The sequence below is a fragment of the Caretta caretta genome, chromosome 10 (genome assembly GCF_965140235.1).
Source record: "Caretta caretta isolate rCarCar2 chromosome 10, rCarCar1.hap1, whole genome shotgun sequence".
Taxonomy (NCBI): Eukaryota; Metazoa; Chordata; order Testudines; family Cheloniidae; genus Caretta; species Caretta caretta.
Genome location: NC_134215.1, coordinates 43,191,047 through 43,205,157, shown reverse-complemented (window position 1 = coordinate 43,205,157; position 14,111 = coordinate 43,191,047). Strand labels below are relative to the sequence as shown.

General features: G+C 46.4%; 1 protein-coding gene across 2 annotated transcripts in view; it reads right to left on the bottom strand.

Annotated features, from left to right (window-relative positions):
• HEXA (hexosaminidase subunit alpha) overlaps positions 1-2,850 on the bottom strand; it is a 29,383-nt gene extending 26,533 nt beyond the window's left edge. The window contains exon 1 of one of the 2 annotated variants that reach the window (XM_048867863.2): positions 2,548-2,850. In XM_048867863.2, coding sequence (XP_048723820.1) covers positions 2,548-2,818 — 271 coding nt within the window. In that variant the 5' untranslated portion in view covers positions 2,819-2,850. The remainder of the gene's footprint in view (positions 1-2,547) is intronic. The other variant, XM_048867865.2, reaches the window with a different exon arrangement.
• Between the last annotated feature and the right edge of the window lie 11,261 nt (positions 2,851-14,111).

The following is a 14,111-nucleotide window of genomic DNA, read 5'->3' as shown; positions in this document are numbered from 1 at the left end:
AGGCTTATTGGAAAGCCTGGGAGGTGGGCGGGTGCAAGTAGTGCTGCCCACATGGCGGCATAACTAGAGGGGATGGCTGACAGCAGGGGATGGCTGGGGGCTAGCCTCTTTGGCCAGGAACTCAGGGGCTGGGGAGGATGGTCCCGCGGGCCGTAGTTTGCCCACCTCTGATCTAGTGTCTGCCTGTGTTTGACAGAACTGACAAGATCCAGGAAGCGAAATGGGAAGAGAAACTGCTTTGTTCGCCGGTCTGGAGTCTGGGCGGGGGGGGGGGGGGGGGGGGTAATGTTTGGTAATCATCGACTTTAATAAACCAGAAGAAACTTCTTTTGCTTAAACAATCTACAGTGTACTGTTTGAGTGTGCTTGAGTTTTATATACACTTGTTCAGGGGATGTTTGCCAAGTCACTGCTGTGCTTCCTCTCGTATTAAGGATTGGGATATCTGCTACAAACATTAACCTGACATCTCACTGTGATTTCGTTTGTGTTTCTTATAGTTTTATGTTAAAATTGTTAACTCTTTGGTGCAGGGAGAACACTGAACTAGGATCAGGAGATCTGGGTTTTATTCCAGCTCTAGCACTAGCCTGTGGGGTGACCTTGGGCAAGTAATTTCACAGAATCATAGAATATCAGTGTTGGAAGGGACCTCAAGAGCTCATCTAGTCCAACCTCCTGCTCAAAGTAGGACCAATACCCAATTTTTGCCCCAGATCCCTAAATGGCCCCCTCAAGGATTGAACTCACAACCCTGGGTTTAGCAGGCCAATGCTCAAACCACTGAGCTATCTCTCCCTCACCTGCCTATGCCCCAGTTTCTCCATCTGTTAAATGAGAATAATGTTACTGACCTCCTTTCTGAAGCATTTTGAGAGGTACTGACGAAAAGTCTGATGTAAGAGCTAGATATTATTTTCATTCAGCAACTAGTACAATGGGACCCTGATCTATGACTGGGGCTACTAGACTCCAATAGACAACTAGTAGCCAGTTTTGTTCTCACAGGAAGCCAGTTTGGGTGTGAATCTAGGGAAGGGACCCATTAGGAGGGTTCAAGCCATTGACTTTCCAATGTCTTGAAAACTCAGAATTCACAGCACCGTACCAGATATTTTACTGCAAGGGTTCATTTTAAATGAGGAGCCCACTTTGACTCCCAGTTTACCAACATATAATCTTACTATGAAATTTAACAAGATCAAGCTTTTTAAAAGACAGAAAACAGATGTGTGTGCATTTAAAAGAAGAAATTATATACTACTTGTGTGACCCAGGAAGAGGCAGCTGGACTCATATATACAAATCTAACTATACCCACTCACTGCTGCCTGCCCCAATAAGATTAACATGGTTTTGGCTTGTAGTATTTGTGGGACAACAGCTATAGATCAGTGTTATAGCCCAACAAGTCCAGTACTCACTACAAAGAAAAAGTTGTGTTAGAACACAGATGGTCCATAAGCTATTATTATAGGACATGTACCATAGGCGTGATCTAAAAGGATCACCTGAATTATTTTTGTGCAGTTGCTATTTGTTGCCCTCTATCCATATGTGTTAATTTCCAACTGTAAAATCTGCTTTGAGGAGCAAGGGCATGCAGACCAGCAGGAAGCACAGACTTTTGGCTGCTGTAATCAAAAGCCAACCCAGTGCACGCACTTTTCATAATCAGACATGCAAACACTTTGAGGACAACTTGCCCAATGGCTGCAGGTTTGCAACTGACAGGAAGAGGTGCTACTGGTTAGTCAATACAGTCACATTATTAACCTTACATTATGTTAAACCAATGCACTCCATTTCCCTGAGTCTCAGAAGTCATGAAGCCAGCAGCATATTTGTTTGTAGTAATATTTTATTTCAAGTTGCCAGTGCTGCAAAGACTGCAGTGGAACATTTGTGCTTGAAGAAGTGTCGCTATAGGACTCTCTTTAAAAACTTCATGGAAATATTGCTACTTTTGGAGAAGTGTTAAAGTCCCTTGACATGCATTAATTCAAAGCCCAGTGCTGACATAGGGCAAGCTATCCCAGCCCCACCAGCTTCCAGTCCAGGTAAGCACCCTACTTTACACAAGGAGTTAGAGCTTTATTTTGTGCTTCCCAAACAGGAGGGAGGTAGCAATGTGAAGCACCCCAACACACATAATAAGCACACTGGTCTGCTGTTCCCAAATCTGCAATATCCCTACAAACCCCAGCCCAGGCCAAGTACCTGCACCACAGGGGAAGCAAGATGGTATCTGGCCTGCCAGCCTCGAGCCTTCATTGGAAATACCAAAACGTGGGGGCTTCGCACACCGGGGAACCATTTAGTAGAGCAGGAACCTGCCACCCCCCCCCCCCCCGGGCAGTTCACCACATCCTCCCCCGACTATACCCCTCTCCTCCACCAGAACATAACACCCCATCCCCCCTCGCGCCATACCGCTCTCCCCAACTCCACGGCAGCCCGCCCAAGCCTCCCCTCACCATGCCGCTCCCCGCACTCGCCAGGGCGGCGCTACATCCGTGGAGCCCCCCCAGGAGCAGTGCCCCGTACCCCCTGGCAGGGCCGCCGCCGCCTCGGGCCCCTCACCTGGCCCCCGCGGGCCGGCGTCGCGCAGCAGCCGCTGGTAGCGTCGGAAGGCCTGGTCCAGCACCGCGCATCCCGGCCCCACCGCCGACGAGCGCGCGTAGCCGAACCGAAACCGGCTGGGGCTCAGGCGGCAGCGACCCCCGCCCGGCGACTCGCGGACCAGCTGGGGCTGTGGCCACACGGCGCCCGCGGGCACCAACCCCAGCAGCAGCAGCGCCAGCCCCAGCCCGGCCATGGCACCGGCACCGGTCACGTGATCCAGGTGACGGGGGGGCCGCGTGACAATCGCCCCCGCGGGCCACTGAGAGGGGCCAGGCATCAGCCAGAGGGGGCGGGGCTTCTCCAGAGAGGTGTGCGCAGGGGAGTTCAGGGCTCTGGCCACACAAACGGGGTCTCCCAGGAGCCTGTCCAGGGGGGCCTAGAGAGCAGGGTGTTCTGGGGTCAGGGTCTCGGCCTCACACCCCATGTACCAAGGGCCTTGCACAGTCCCGTCACCACAACATCTGGGCACTTCATTCTCTCTAACCCCTTCAGCCTCACGCCCCGGGTATAGGGGAGCACCCGGCCCTCCGCTGCGGGAGGCACAGACCCTCTAGGGCCTAGTCCACGCACATGGTGTGTGCACTTACCACACAAAGGCTGCTTATACTAGGGCCTGGTTTGCACTTAAAAATTAGATCAACCTGCTGCGTTGGTCAGGGCAGGCGTTGAGTACTGTAGTAAGGGCGCCTGACACTGCTAGGGAGACGTAAGAATTCTCTCGCCCACCCAGCTACTCCCCCCAGCAAGGTAGATTAATTACACTGCCAGAAAGCCCTCTTCCGCTGAGGTAGGAAGCATCTACAGTGCCATGTTGTAGCTGTGCTGCTGTAGCATAGATGTAGGCTCATGCAGCTATTCCCCCGTGGGAAGGAGAATGTGCTGTCCCAGTGTAAGGGAGCTTTATAGCTCTATGACTTTGTCCTACTGTGGGCTGTACAGCTATATTGGTAAAAAATTACACCCCTAATGGATATACCAATACTCTGTTTACCCTTGACTACACTACTGGCTGGATTTTATAATTACAGATTAGACACTATCATTAATCTCACTTGTCAGGGGAGCCTTTCAAGGAGCCCCGAACTGTCAGTGTTGGTAGCAATCTTCAATGCCTTATAGTTCATAGGTTCAGCTGAAAGATGGCTCTCAAGGGCCTCTCGGTTGACTTTGTAACTTGCAATGACAGAAAAATAGTGCAAACAATATGTCAGTGATGAAGAGAGCTGCTGGGGAGGGAACGGAGAGTTTGAACACCATGATAAAATAAAACAAGTGTGGTTTTGGACTGGAACATGAAGCGTGACTTGTCTCTACTGCCCTGGGAATGACTGATCAGTCACATGGCAACATCCACGGCATATTGGAGTTGGCAGACCCCTAAGTTTCTTCTGTTTTTTCCCTTATAACAATGCCACATAGCTTCACACACACACTTTTTTTCTTTTCCTTGCTCCTATTTCAGGAGGAGGAATCCACCCTTGGTTTATCCTGTATTTCTATGGTGGCTGGTCTGTCCAAAAGCAGTACTAATATTTAATCACATAAAAAGAGCGGACTCTGGAGAAATAGCAGAACTGCACTGCCCAAACTCCAAACATCTCCATTGCCTCTTCCAATACAATTGCTAAGTACAAGATGGCAAGAAGCCTTGTGCCCTCTGAGCAGGTTTCAGGCCAGCATTAGATGTAGGAGCCATTGCTCAGCTGTTATCTCCAGCTTTTCCATTGGGCTGGAGGGGTCTGAGCCATGGGGAGGGAACTGAGAAGTGTCCATAGTGCAGATTGGGGGTGAGTCCCCTGATTCCTGCTGCTTTGTGTTTGTCCTTGCAGAAGGACCTGTTCTGGGGATGGGGAGGGACTTGCACCCTGGTGCTCCATGTGAGAGGTGGGATGGGAGCCACTTCCAGCTTGTTCTGTTGGGCAGAGGAGAGTTCAGTGGTTTCTTTGGGGCCTTTGCTGGGGAAATTGGGTGGATCCCCAAGGGGCCCAGAGGCTGGGGAGGGTGTCTCAATCTGGGGCTGGGAATAGGTCAGTTCTCACTCAGTGGGGCAAGGGGCAGCCCTACCTAGGGATGAGTGGAATCTGGGATGGAGTGGAGTTTGGGGTTTGCCCTCATCATATCTGCAGCTGGGCCCAGACCATGCTTTGTGTCCCAGCCAGAGGTGCCCATTGGCAACACCTGTGTGGACAGATGTGGGGCGGTTTGGTGCCTCTGCGACTTCAGGTTCCCAGGCAGGAGCTGCTTCTGGCTTTGACTTGTTATTGAGCTCCTGGGAGAGGGAGAGCTGCAGTCACTGGCACCCAGAACCACAACCAGTTCCTGCAAAGGGATGGGGAGAGTGGGGAGGCCCAGGGGATGGCAGATGGGCTGGATGAATGCACTACAAGGTGGGTAGAAAGCTGGCTAGATTGTCGGGCTCAACGGGTAGTGATCAATGGCTCCATGTCTAGTTGGCAGCTGGTATCAAGTGGAGTGCCCCAAGGGTCGGTCCTGGGGCCGGTTTTGTTCAATATCTTCATAAATGATCTGGAGGATGGTGTGGATTGCACTCTCAGCAAATTTGCGGATGATACTAAACTGGGAGGAGTGGTAGATACGCTGGAGGGGAGGGATAGGATACAGAAGGACCTAGACAAATTGGAGGATTGGGCCAAAAGAAATCTGATGAGGTTCAATAAGGATAAGTGCAGGGTCCTGCACTTAGGACGGAAGAACCCAATGCACAGCTACAGACTAGGGACCGAATGGCTAGGCAGCAGTTCTGCGGAAAAGGACCTAGGGGTGACAGTGGACGAGAAGCTGGATATGAGTCAGCAGTGTGCCCTTGTTGCCAAGAAGGCCAATGGCATTTTGGGATGTATAAGTAGGGGCATAGCGAGCAGATCGAGGGACGTGATCGTTCCCCTCTATTCGACATTGGTGAGGCCTCATCTGGAGTACTGTGTCCAGTTTTGGGCCCCACACTTCAAGAAGGATGTGGATAAATTGGAGAGAGTCCAGCGAAGGGCAACAAAAATGATTAGGGGTCTGGAACACATGAGTTATGAGGAGAGGCTGAGGGAGCTGGGATTGTTTAGCCTGCAGAAGAGAAGAATGAGGGGGGATTTGATAGCTGTTTTCAACTACCTGAAAGGGGGTTCCAAAGAGGATGGCTCTAGACTGTTCTCAATGGTATCAGATGACAGAACGAGGAGTAATGGTCTCAAGCTGCAGTGGGGGAGGTTTAGATTGGATATTAGGAAAAACTTTTTCACTATGAGGGTGGTGAAACACTGGAATGCGTTACCTAGGGAGGTGGTAGAATCTCCTTCCTTGGAGGTTTTTAAGGTCAGGCTTGACAAAGCCCTGGCTGGGATGATTTAACTGGGAATTGGTCCTGCTTTGAGCAGGGGGTTGGACTAGATGACCTTCTGGGGTCCCTTCCAACCCTTATATTCTATGATTCTATGATTCTATGATTGTACAGTTGTGGGGACCCCAGAATCCCCTGGGGTGAGCATCTGTAAGGACATATGACTCACCCCCATGGGAACAGCCCAGTGGGTCCCCAGGGCCAGTGCGACTCTTCCCAGGAGTATCCAGAGAGTGAGGCACCTCGCTATCTATCTGCATCTTTGGGTGCCAAAATCCCTTTGAAAATCTGACCCTCAGGTCCCAGCTCAACAGAGCACTTAGGCACATACCTAAACTCTACTCCAGTTAACTACAGTAGGATTTATAACATGCTGTAAATAAAGCACATGCATAACTGCTTTGCTGAACCGGGGTCTCTGAAGCCATAAAAGCCAATTCATGGAAACATTCCCCACTCTCAGAAGTGCATTTCGCCTAACCCAGACCTGTAGGTCTGATTCTGATCTCACACCAGGGGTATCAAGAGGAACTCCACGGAAATGAATGGCAGGCACAGGGGTGAAACTAGGAGGGTGTGGGAGGAGAAACAGGACCAGTGTCACTGTCTGCAACAGCAGCTTCCCTGGGTAAAGGCAGAGATGCTGGTTGTCATGGAAACATGGAAAATGTAACAGATATTTCCCCAAAGCATTTATTATGTGGCGATTTCAATGAAGTACCCATCTCCAGGTGCCCCTGCTATCAGCTTATGTATTAGACAATATGGGCTAGTTCCTGAGACAAACCCCCAAATTTGGGCCCTGTCTCTTTCCCTATTTCACCCCAGACCCTGATGTTAAATGGACATTTAGGTGGCAAAGCCAATAGCTCGCAAGCTCAGAAGTGCCTGAATTACCATTTCCCGAGGATCCTTAACTCAGTCCACTTGTGCTGTATTTTGGGGCTTACACTAATGGATCACACTTAGGGCCTTTGCAGAGAAAGTGTTGTAAATCAGGAGAATGCCAGGGGGCTGCATCCCCAGAGAGGAAGGCACTTTCCTCAAAGGCCCCTCTAACCATCAAGTTGGAGCTCCCCTCCCACAAGTATCTCCTCAGCTTCATCCAGCATAACCTTCCCCCCAGGACACCCCCACAACCAAGAGTCATTTATCTACAGCCACAAAGCTGGGCCCAAAACTCTACTCCAGAGTTCCGCAACACTAGTGCCTGTCAGTACTCCCTTCCCCCCAGAGATGGGCCCTGAGAGTCCTGGGGAGGAGTCCCCTGGCCAGACCCAGATCCTCAAAGGGTTTGGGCCTCCGGACCAGGGATTTGACGCTCCCAGCCAGGCACAATGTGGAAAATGCAGCCAAGGGTGCAAATGAGACCCAGCATGGGGGCCAGGGCTCCTACAGCCAATGCCCAACCTATGAGGCCATTGCACCCCTAGCCACAGGCCTGCACTGCCCAGGACCTCAGTTACCCCTGGCCATGGGGTCCACACTAACACACTCTCTTGAGCTCTTCCATCCCCCCTCTCCGAGTGGTGACTCTGCTGCCCAGCATTAGTCCTGTGTCACTGCCCACTTTCCAGGATCAGACTCCTGAAATGAGCATGTCCAACTGTCCCAGCTGTAAGGGGCCATGGCAGATGCCCAAGCGTTTGCAGGATTGGGCCCTTATATTGCAAATCTCTGTACTTTTGGAACAAGGTAGCTCAGGACAACTTCACTTAAGAGCTGGAATGTAACAAGCCTCCTGGATGAGGTGGTGTCTGGCATATTTGCTGTGCTATATTGAAAGTGAAACAACAAGAATGTGTTTCCTTCATTGGGTTTGGAATAATTTATCTGGGAGTCAGTTCTACTAAAGTTTTTACTGCTAATATGTAGTCATTCTAAATCCTGTAGTGTAATTGGATGATTAATTACATTAGACAGAGGGCTAAGAGTTAAAGTAACAGTAACCTGAATTGGTGGTTGTTAAGGTTAGAAAATGACAGCTAAGTACAATGTAACACAGTTATTGGTAAAGAAGCTCCTAAGCTAAAGACGGTTTTGAATTGGTACCCGAAGGTGCAGAGAACTTTGATTGACTACCCTCTTCTATACCAGAAGCCTGATTCTAATGCAGGATTCAGTCTGGTGTAATTTTGAACCAATTAAAAAGCAATCCATGACATTGCAGCTGGATCGGTTGTTGATATGGCTTCCTATTACATTATATTCTGCCGCTGAATGGCTTTAACAGATGAATGTGGTCAATTTATATTTCAGTTAGAGTGTAAGTGAAGGGACCGGTGGAGATGTGAGTGCACAGGGAAGCATGACAAAATATTATCAATTTCAGTATTAGCAGACAGGCAATTTCTCAGCTGTGGATATATTTGTGAATGGGAACATTTTAACAAATAGTAACTTAAAAGGCAAGTTTACTACAAAAAGTTTGGGATGAGATTTTTCAAAGCCAGGGAAAGGATGTGGCTATCCAGTTCAGGCAGCTTTGGAAATCTTTACCTCAGCCTTGAGGGATATTTGCACAGTCAAAAACTATTGGATTTTTTTTTGTAAAGCATCTATTTATTTATAGGTGTACAAAGTGCAAATATCTTTGTTGCTTTCAACTCACGGCTTTGTTGCTTTCAGTACTGGGCAAACTGCAAATGTTTGTATAGTATCTAGACTAGTAATACAGTGGTATTAGTTAATGAGTTTACTGGCAGTCAATTAACTAGTTAAATCAGGAAGTCAAAGTCTAGTCTAGAAAAACCCTTCCTGTGTGATCATTTCAAATCTCTCCAGCTAAATCAGGGCTGGGTCAATAGTGGGAGTGGAGACCTCCAAAGAATACCTATGGTGTATGCTGCGGGAAGTGATATTGATCTAGTAGGTGGCACTCTTTCCTAGGAGCAGCTGTGCTGCCTTTTGGAAGAGATGTAAAACCAGAGTCTTGACCATGTAAGTGGATTGTAAGCTCTTTGAGGCAAGGTATGTTATTTTCTATATGTTTGTACAGAACCTAGTATAACTGCGTCCTGACTTGGTTGATGCTTCTAGATGCTACCACACTATTAATGATGGATAATATTAATAATTAAAGATCTTGTGCACTTGACAGTATAGGAATGTTAACTCAACTGTCCTGGCCAGTCAAACTCAGGTAGCTGCATTCTGCATATCTACAAATTCCCTGTGTTATTTCATTTGGATACAATCTTCTTCTCTCTTTGGAACTGCTGCTGTGCACTGTTAAGCAGTTGACAGGTTCCATCCCAGATGTAGCTGCATTTCAGCACTGGGTGAAATGATTCCTATATTTCGGTATAAGTTTGTGAATCCCTTTGCTGTAATGAAAGGTGTCTCATACTGTGCAAGTTATAATCCTAATACAACAAATGCATGCATGTATAAACCAGGTTAACATGATGTGTCTTTGTTGCCCTCTAGTGGCTAGACCATGCAGAGGCATCTATGAGAGCTACTTACTGTGAGTTTTTGGGACCTGCTCCTTTGGTTAAGAAGTAAAAAGAAAAGGAGTACTTGTGGCACCTTAGAGACTAATCAATTTATTTGATAAATTGGTTAGTCTCTAAGGTGCCACAAGTACTCCTTTTCTTTTTGCAAATACAGACTAACACGGCTGTTACTCTGAAACCTGTCATTATGAGTTAAGAAGTAGAGGCTCATGCTTTTATCCCCAAAGGTCCCAGAGATGACCTAAATAAGGGCATCATTACATGAGAAAAGAAAAAAAGTCATAACATTAAATACAGAGGCTTGCGCCTTCTTATAGGTAGCAGAGGAGGTTCCTCTATATTAAGGGGAGACCTTGCAATAGATAGTCTGATTTGTATCATCTGCTGTTCTTCAACTCAGAGCATGCCTCTTTATATGTTTGTTTTGCCTACCCACTTCCAGAGGTCAGCAGCACTGGCTGAGAGGTGGACATGTTAGTAGATCAGCACCTGAGAATCATGCAGGCTGAGAATCTTCAGTGTGTGAAATTCTCAGGTCTGTGTGTGGTGGGGGCAGAGAGTATGGAGCCATGAATCGAGTCTGTGGGGCCAGTGACAGAGTTAAAGCAGCTAGGTGAACCTAAATCAACTAGTAGCCAGAGATGTACATTGGCGAATTCCTCAGTCTATAAGAGTATGTCTACTCTACAGCTGTGCTGTAGCGCTGTAGTGTACACACTTACTACAGCGACAGAAGAGGGTTTTCCATTGCTGTAGTAAATCCACTATCTCAAGAGGAGGTAACTAGGTCGATGGATTTTTCACAGCCCTGAGCGGTGTATCTGGTTGACCTAAGTTTTAGATGTAGACCAGGCCTAAATGAAATGAGTGTGTTGAAAGGCTCCAGTTCAATAAAGCAGTTAAGCATTTGCTTAACTTTACTGAGGGCAATGATTACAATGCAATATTTCCTCTTGTAAGTTTCACTATTAACAATTATTAAAACTGTTCATGTAATTAACATAGACTGAAATAGCACGGGGTGCCCACTTATATCTAAATCACATTTCAACCTGGATAGAAACATTCAAGGAAAAATGAAAAACAAGAGCAAACAAAATCCACACTTCTTCAAAAATTGTACTCTATATACAATTGTAACTACACAGCAGTGTCATCTTACAAGGCAATATTATCTCTAAGAAGTAAGTTGGTAACCAGTAAATATCAACGTTATGGAATTGTGATGAATAATTAGCCCCTGGATAATTGAGTTCCATAAAATTGTATGAAATGGAAACCAGAGACTGGCAAAGTTTTGACGCATATCTTGTAGTAAATAAGTCAGTTTCTCCATGTTGTGAGTTTGTGTGTATATGGGGGTGGGGGGGATGTGAGAGAACCTGGATTTGTGCAGGAAATGGCCCAACTTGATTATCATGCACATTGTGTAAAGAGTTGTCACTTTGGATGGGCTATCACCAGCAGGAGAGTGAATTTGTGTAGGGGGGTGGAGGGTGAGAAAACCTGGATTTGTGCTGGAAATGGCCCACCTGATGATCACTTTAGATAAGCTATTACCAGCAGGACAGTGGGGTGGGAGGAGGTATTTTTTCATATTCTCTGTGTATAAATAAAGTCTGCTGCAGTTTCCACGGCATGCATCCGATGAAGTGAGCTGTAGCTCACGAAAGCTCATGCTCAAATAAATTGGTTAGTCTCTAAGGTGCCACAAGTACTCCTTTTCTTTTTTCATAGAATCATAGAACTGGAAGGGACCTCAAGAGGTCATCTAGTCCAGTCCCCTGCTCTCAAGGCAGGACTAAGTATTATCTAGACCATCCCTGACAGCTGTTTGTCCAACCTGCTCTTAAAAATCCCCAATGATGGAGATTCCACAACCTCCCTAGGCAATTTATTCCAGTGCTTTTATATATATATATAGAGAGAGAGAGTGCTTCCACTCTGACAGTTAGGAAGTTTTTCCTAATGTCCAACCTAAACCACCCTTGCTGCAATTTAAGCCCATTTAAGCTAAATCCCTTTTCTTTCTGTAGGAGGAGAATCTCATTTTCCCCATTTGCACAAGGGCAGTCTTTGTGGCAGGAAGATGATCTCGTGGTTGTTTATAAACATTTATCATTGGGATGAAATCCCAGAAGGAAAATTTCAGGTGTGAAAAGCAGCTGTGGTCTGAAACTTCTCTGTCTGAATAACAAGAAGGAAGAAAATTTGGGGCATGGCCACCACAGATTTAGTGGGGTGCCTCTTTGGCTGCAATGTTTCTAGCAAAGAAAAGACAAACTTTAATTAGTACTTGACAGTTTTGCTAGGGTTATGATCTGTTCTGAACTTAAACGGGGCTTCTTGACACAAGATATTAAACATGTTTCAATGTTAGCAACAAAGAACGGTTAAATATGTATTTATAGGTGAGCTGCTGTGTAAACAATGTTGATGTATTCCTGCTAGTTACTTAAACAGGGAATTTGATATTCCAGAATAAGACTTAAGGATGTATAAAAACTAGAAATTAAACCTGTGGAGGATGAGCTAGTGAATATTGCTGTTTCTTAATGTCTGGGAGCCTGGGGAAGACAATCACTGTGTAGATGGTTTGGTGGTATAATAGAATCACAGAAATTCTGCTCTAGAGCAAAATCTGAGGGCCTCATCTTGAACAATTTGTTGGTTGGTAATAAACTTATGTACAAAAAGCCAAGACAATTCTGATCTCCACTGATAGCAGAGAATAAGCATAGCTTTTTAGTAAGCTGTTCACGATGAATTGGAGAAAAAGGCAAATTACCAAAAACAATGGTGTGATTTCTTATAATGTTGTCCTGAATAGCACTGGCATCTCCTGTGAATGGATAGCTTTCTAAACTAGTTTATCTCTCCAACCACTGTACACCGGGAACCTGCATAATTTAGCAAGCGTAAGATGTAGCAAGCATCTCTACCACCCGGCAACAGAAAAGAGAGATACAACCCATTGGTGGGAATGAAGATGAGGAAAGCTCATGATATTTGGCTTTATTAACCCCATAATTCAATGTGAAACAACATACACACCAGTCCCAGCTATCTCCCAAGTCTTGGCTGTGTCTAAGTTTCTTCCAGTGGGACCGTTCAGTCCCCAGCCCCAGCTCCCTCTGATCACGGACCATTCCTGCCTCTTTTAAGCCTCAGTCCTGCAAGGTGCTGAGCACTCTCAACTGGTATGCTGCCTGCCAGGGGCCAGTATCTGAGACGTTATGGAGGGATTGTTGAGGATCATCCAACCCTCTGACTACTACCCCATGCTACTCATCCATGTGGGCACTAATGATACTGCAAAGTATGACCCTCAGGAGATCAGAAGTGACTTTAGGGCCCTGAGAATAAGGGTGAAGGAGTTGGGCGTGCAGGTGGTGTTCTCTTTGATCCTTCCGGTCAAGGGTAGAGGCCCAGGCAGAGACAGATGCATCCTGGAGGTAAATGCCTCGCTGTGAGGATGGTGTCGCTAGGAGGGCTTTGGCTTCCTTGACCATGGGATGCTATTCCAGGAAGGTGAAGAGCATATTTGGATACAGACTGGGCTTTAAACTAGGTTTGAAGGGGGCAGGTGACCAAAGCCCACAGGTAAGTTAAAAACATGGAGACCTGGGAGAAGGGTCGGAATTTGGGGGAAGCATGGGCTGTTATAGCAGGGATAAGGAAGAGAGAAGACAGAACTGGGGTGGGGAATCAAATCAGTATCTTAGATGTATGCATACTAATGCGAGAAGTATGGGGAATAAGCAGGAAGAACTCAAAATGCTAGTAAATAAACAACTATGACATAGTTGGTAACACAGAGACCTGGTGGGATAATACGCATGACTGGAATATTGGTATAGAAGGATACATCTTGCTCAGGAAAGACAGGCAGGGAAAAAAGAAAGGAGGTATTGCCTTATATATTAAAAATGTATACACTTGGACTGGGGTTGAGATGGAAATAGGAGACAGACTTGTTGAAAGTCTCTGGGGTAATGATAAAAGGGGTAAAAAACAGTGTGATGTCACGGTAGGGGTCTGCGATAGACCACCTAATCAGGATGAAGAGATGGATGAGGCTTTTTTTAAACAACTAACAAAATCATCTAAAGCACAGGAGTTGGTAGATAAGGGGACTTCAACTACTCAGACATCTGTTGGGAAAATAACACAGCAGGACACAGAGTATCCAACAAGTTCTTGGAATGTATTGGTGACCATTTTTTTTATTTCAGAAGGTGGAGAAAGCTACTAGGGGAGAGGCTGTTCTAGATTTGATTTTGACAAATAGGGAGGAATTGGTTGAGAATTTGAAAGTGGAAGGCAGCTTGGATGAAAGTGATCGTGAAATGAGAGTTCATGATTCTAAGGAATGGTAGAATGGAGCAAAATAACAGCAAAATAAAAATAATGGATTTCAAGAAGGCAGACTTTAGCAAACTCAGGGAGTTGGTAGGTAAGATCCCAGGGGAAGCAAGTGTAAGGGGAAAAACAATTTAAGACAGTTGGCAGTTCTTCAAAGAGACATTATTAAGGGCACAAGAGCAAACTATCCCACTGCATAGGAAAGATAGGAAGTATGGCAAGAGACCACTCTGGCTTAACCAGGAGATCTTCTATGATCTAAAAATCCAAAAAGAGTACTACAAAAAGTTGAAACTAGGTCAAATTACAAA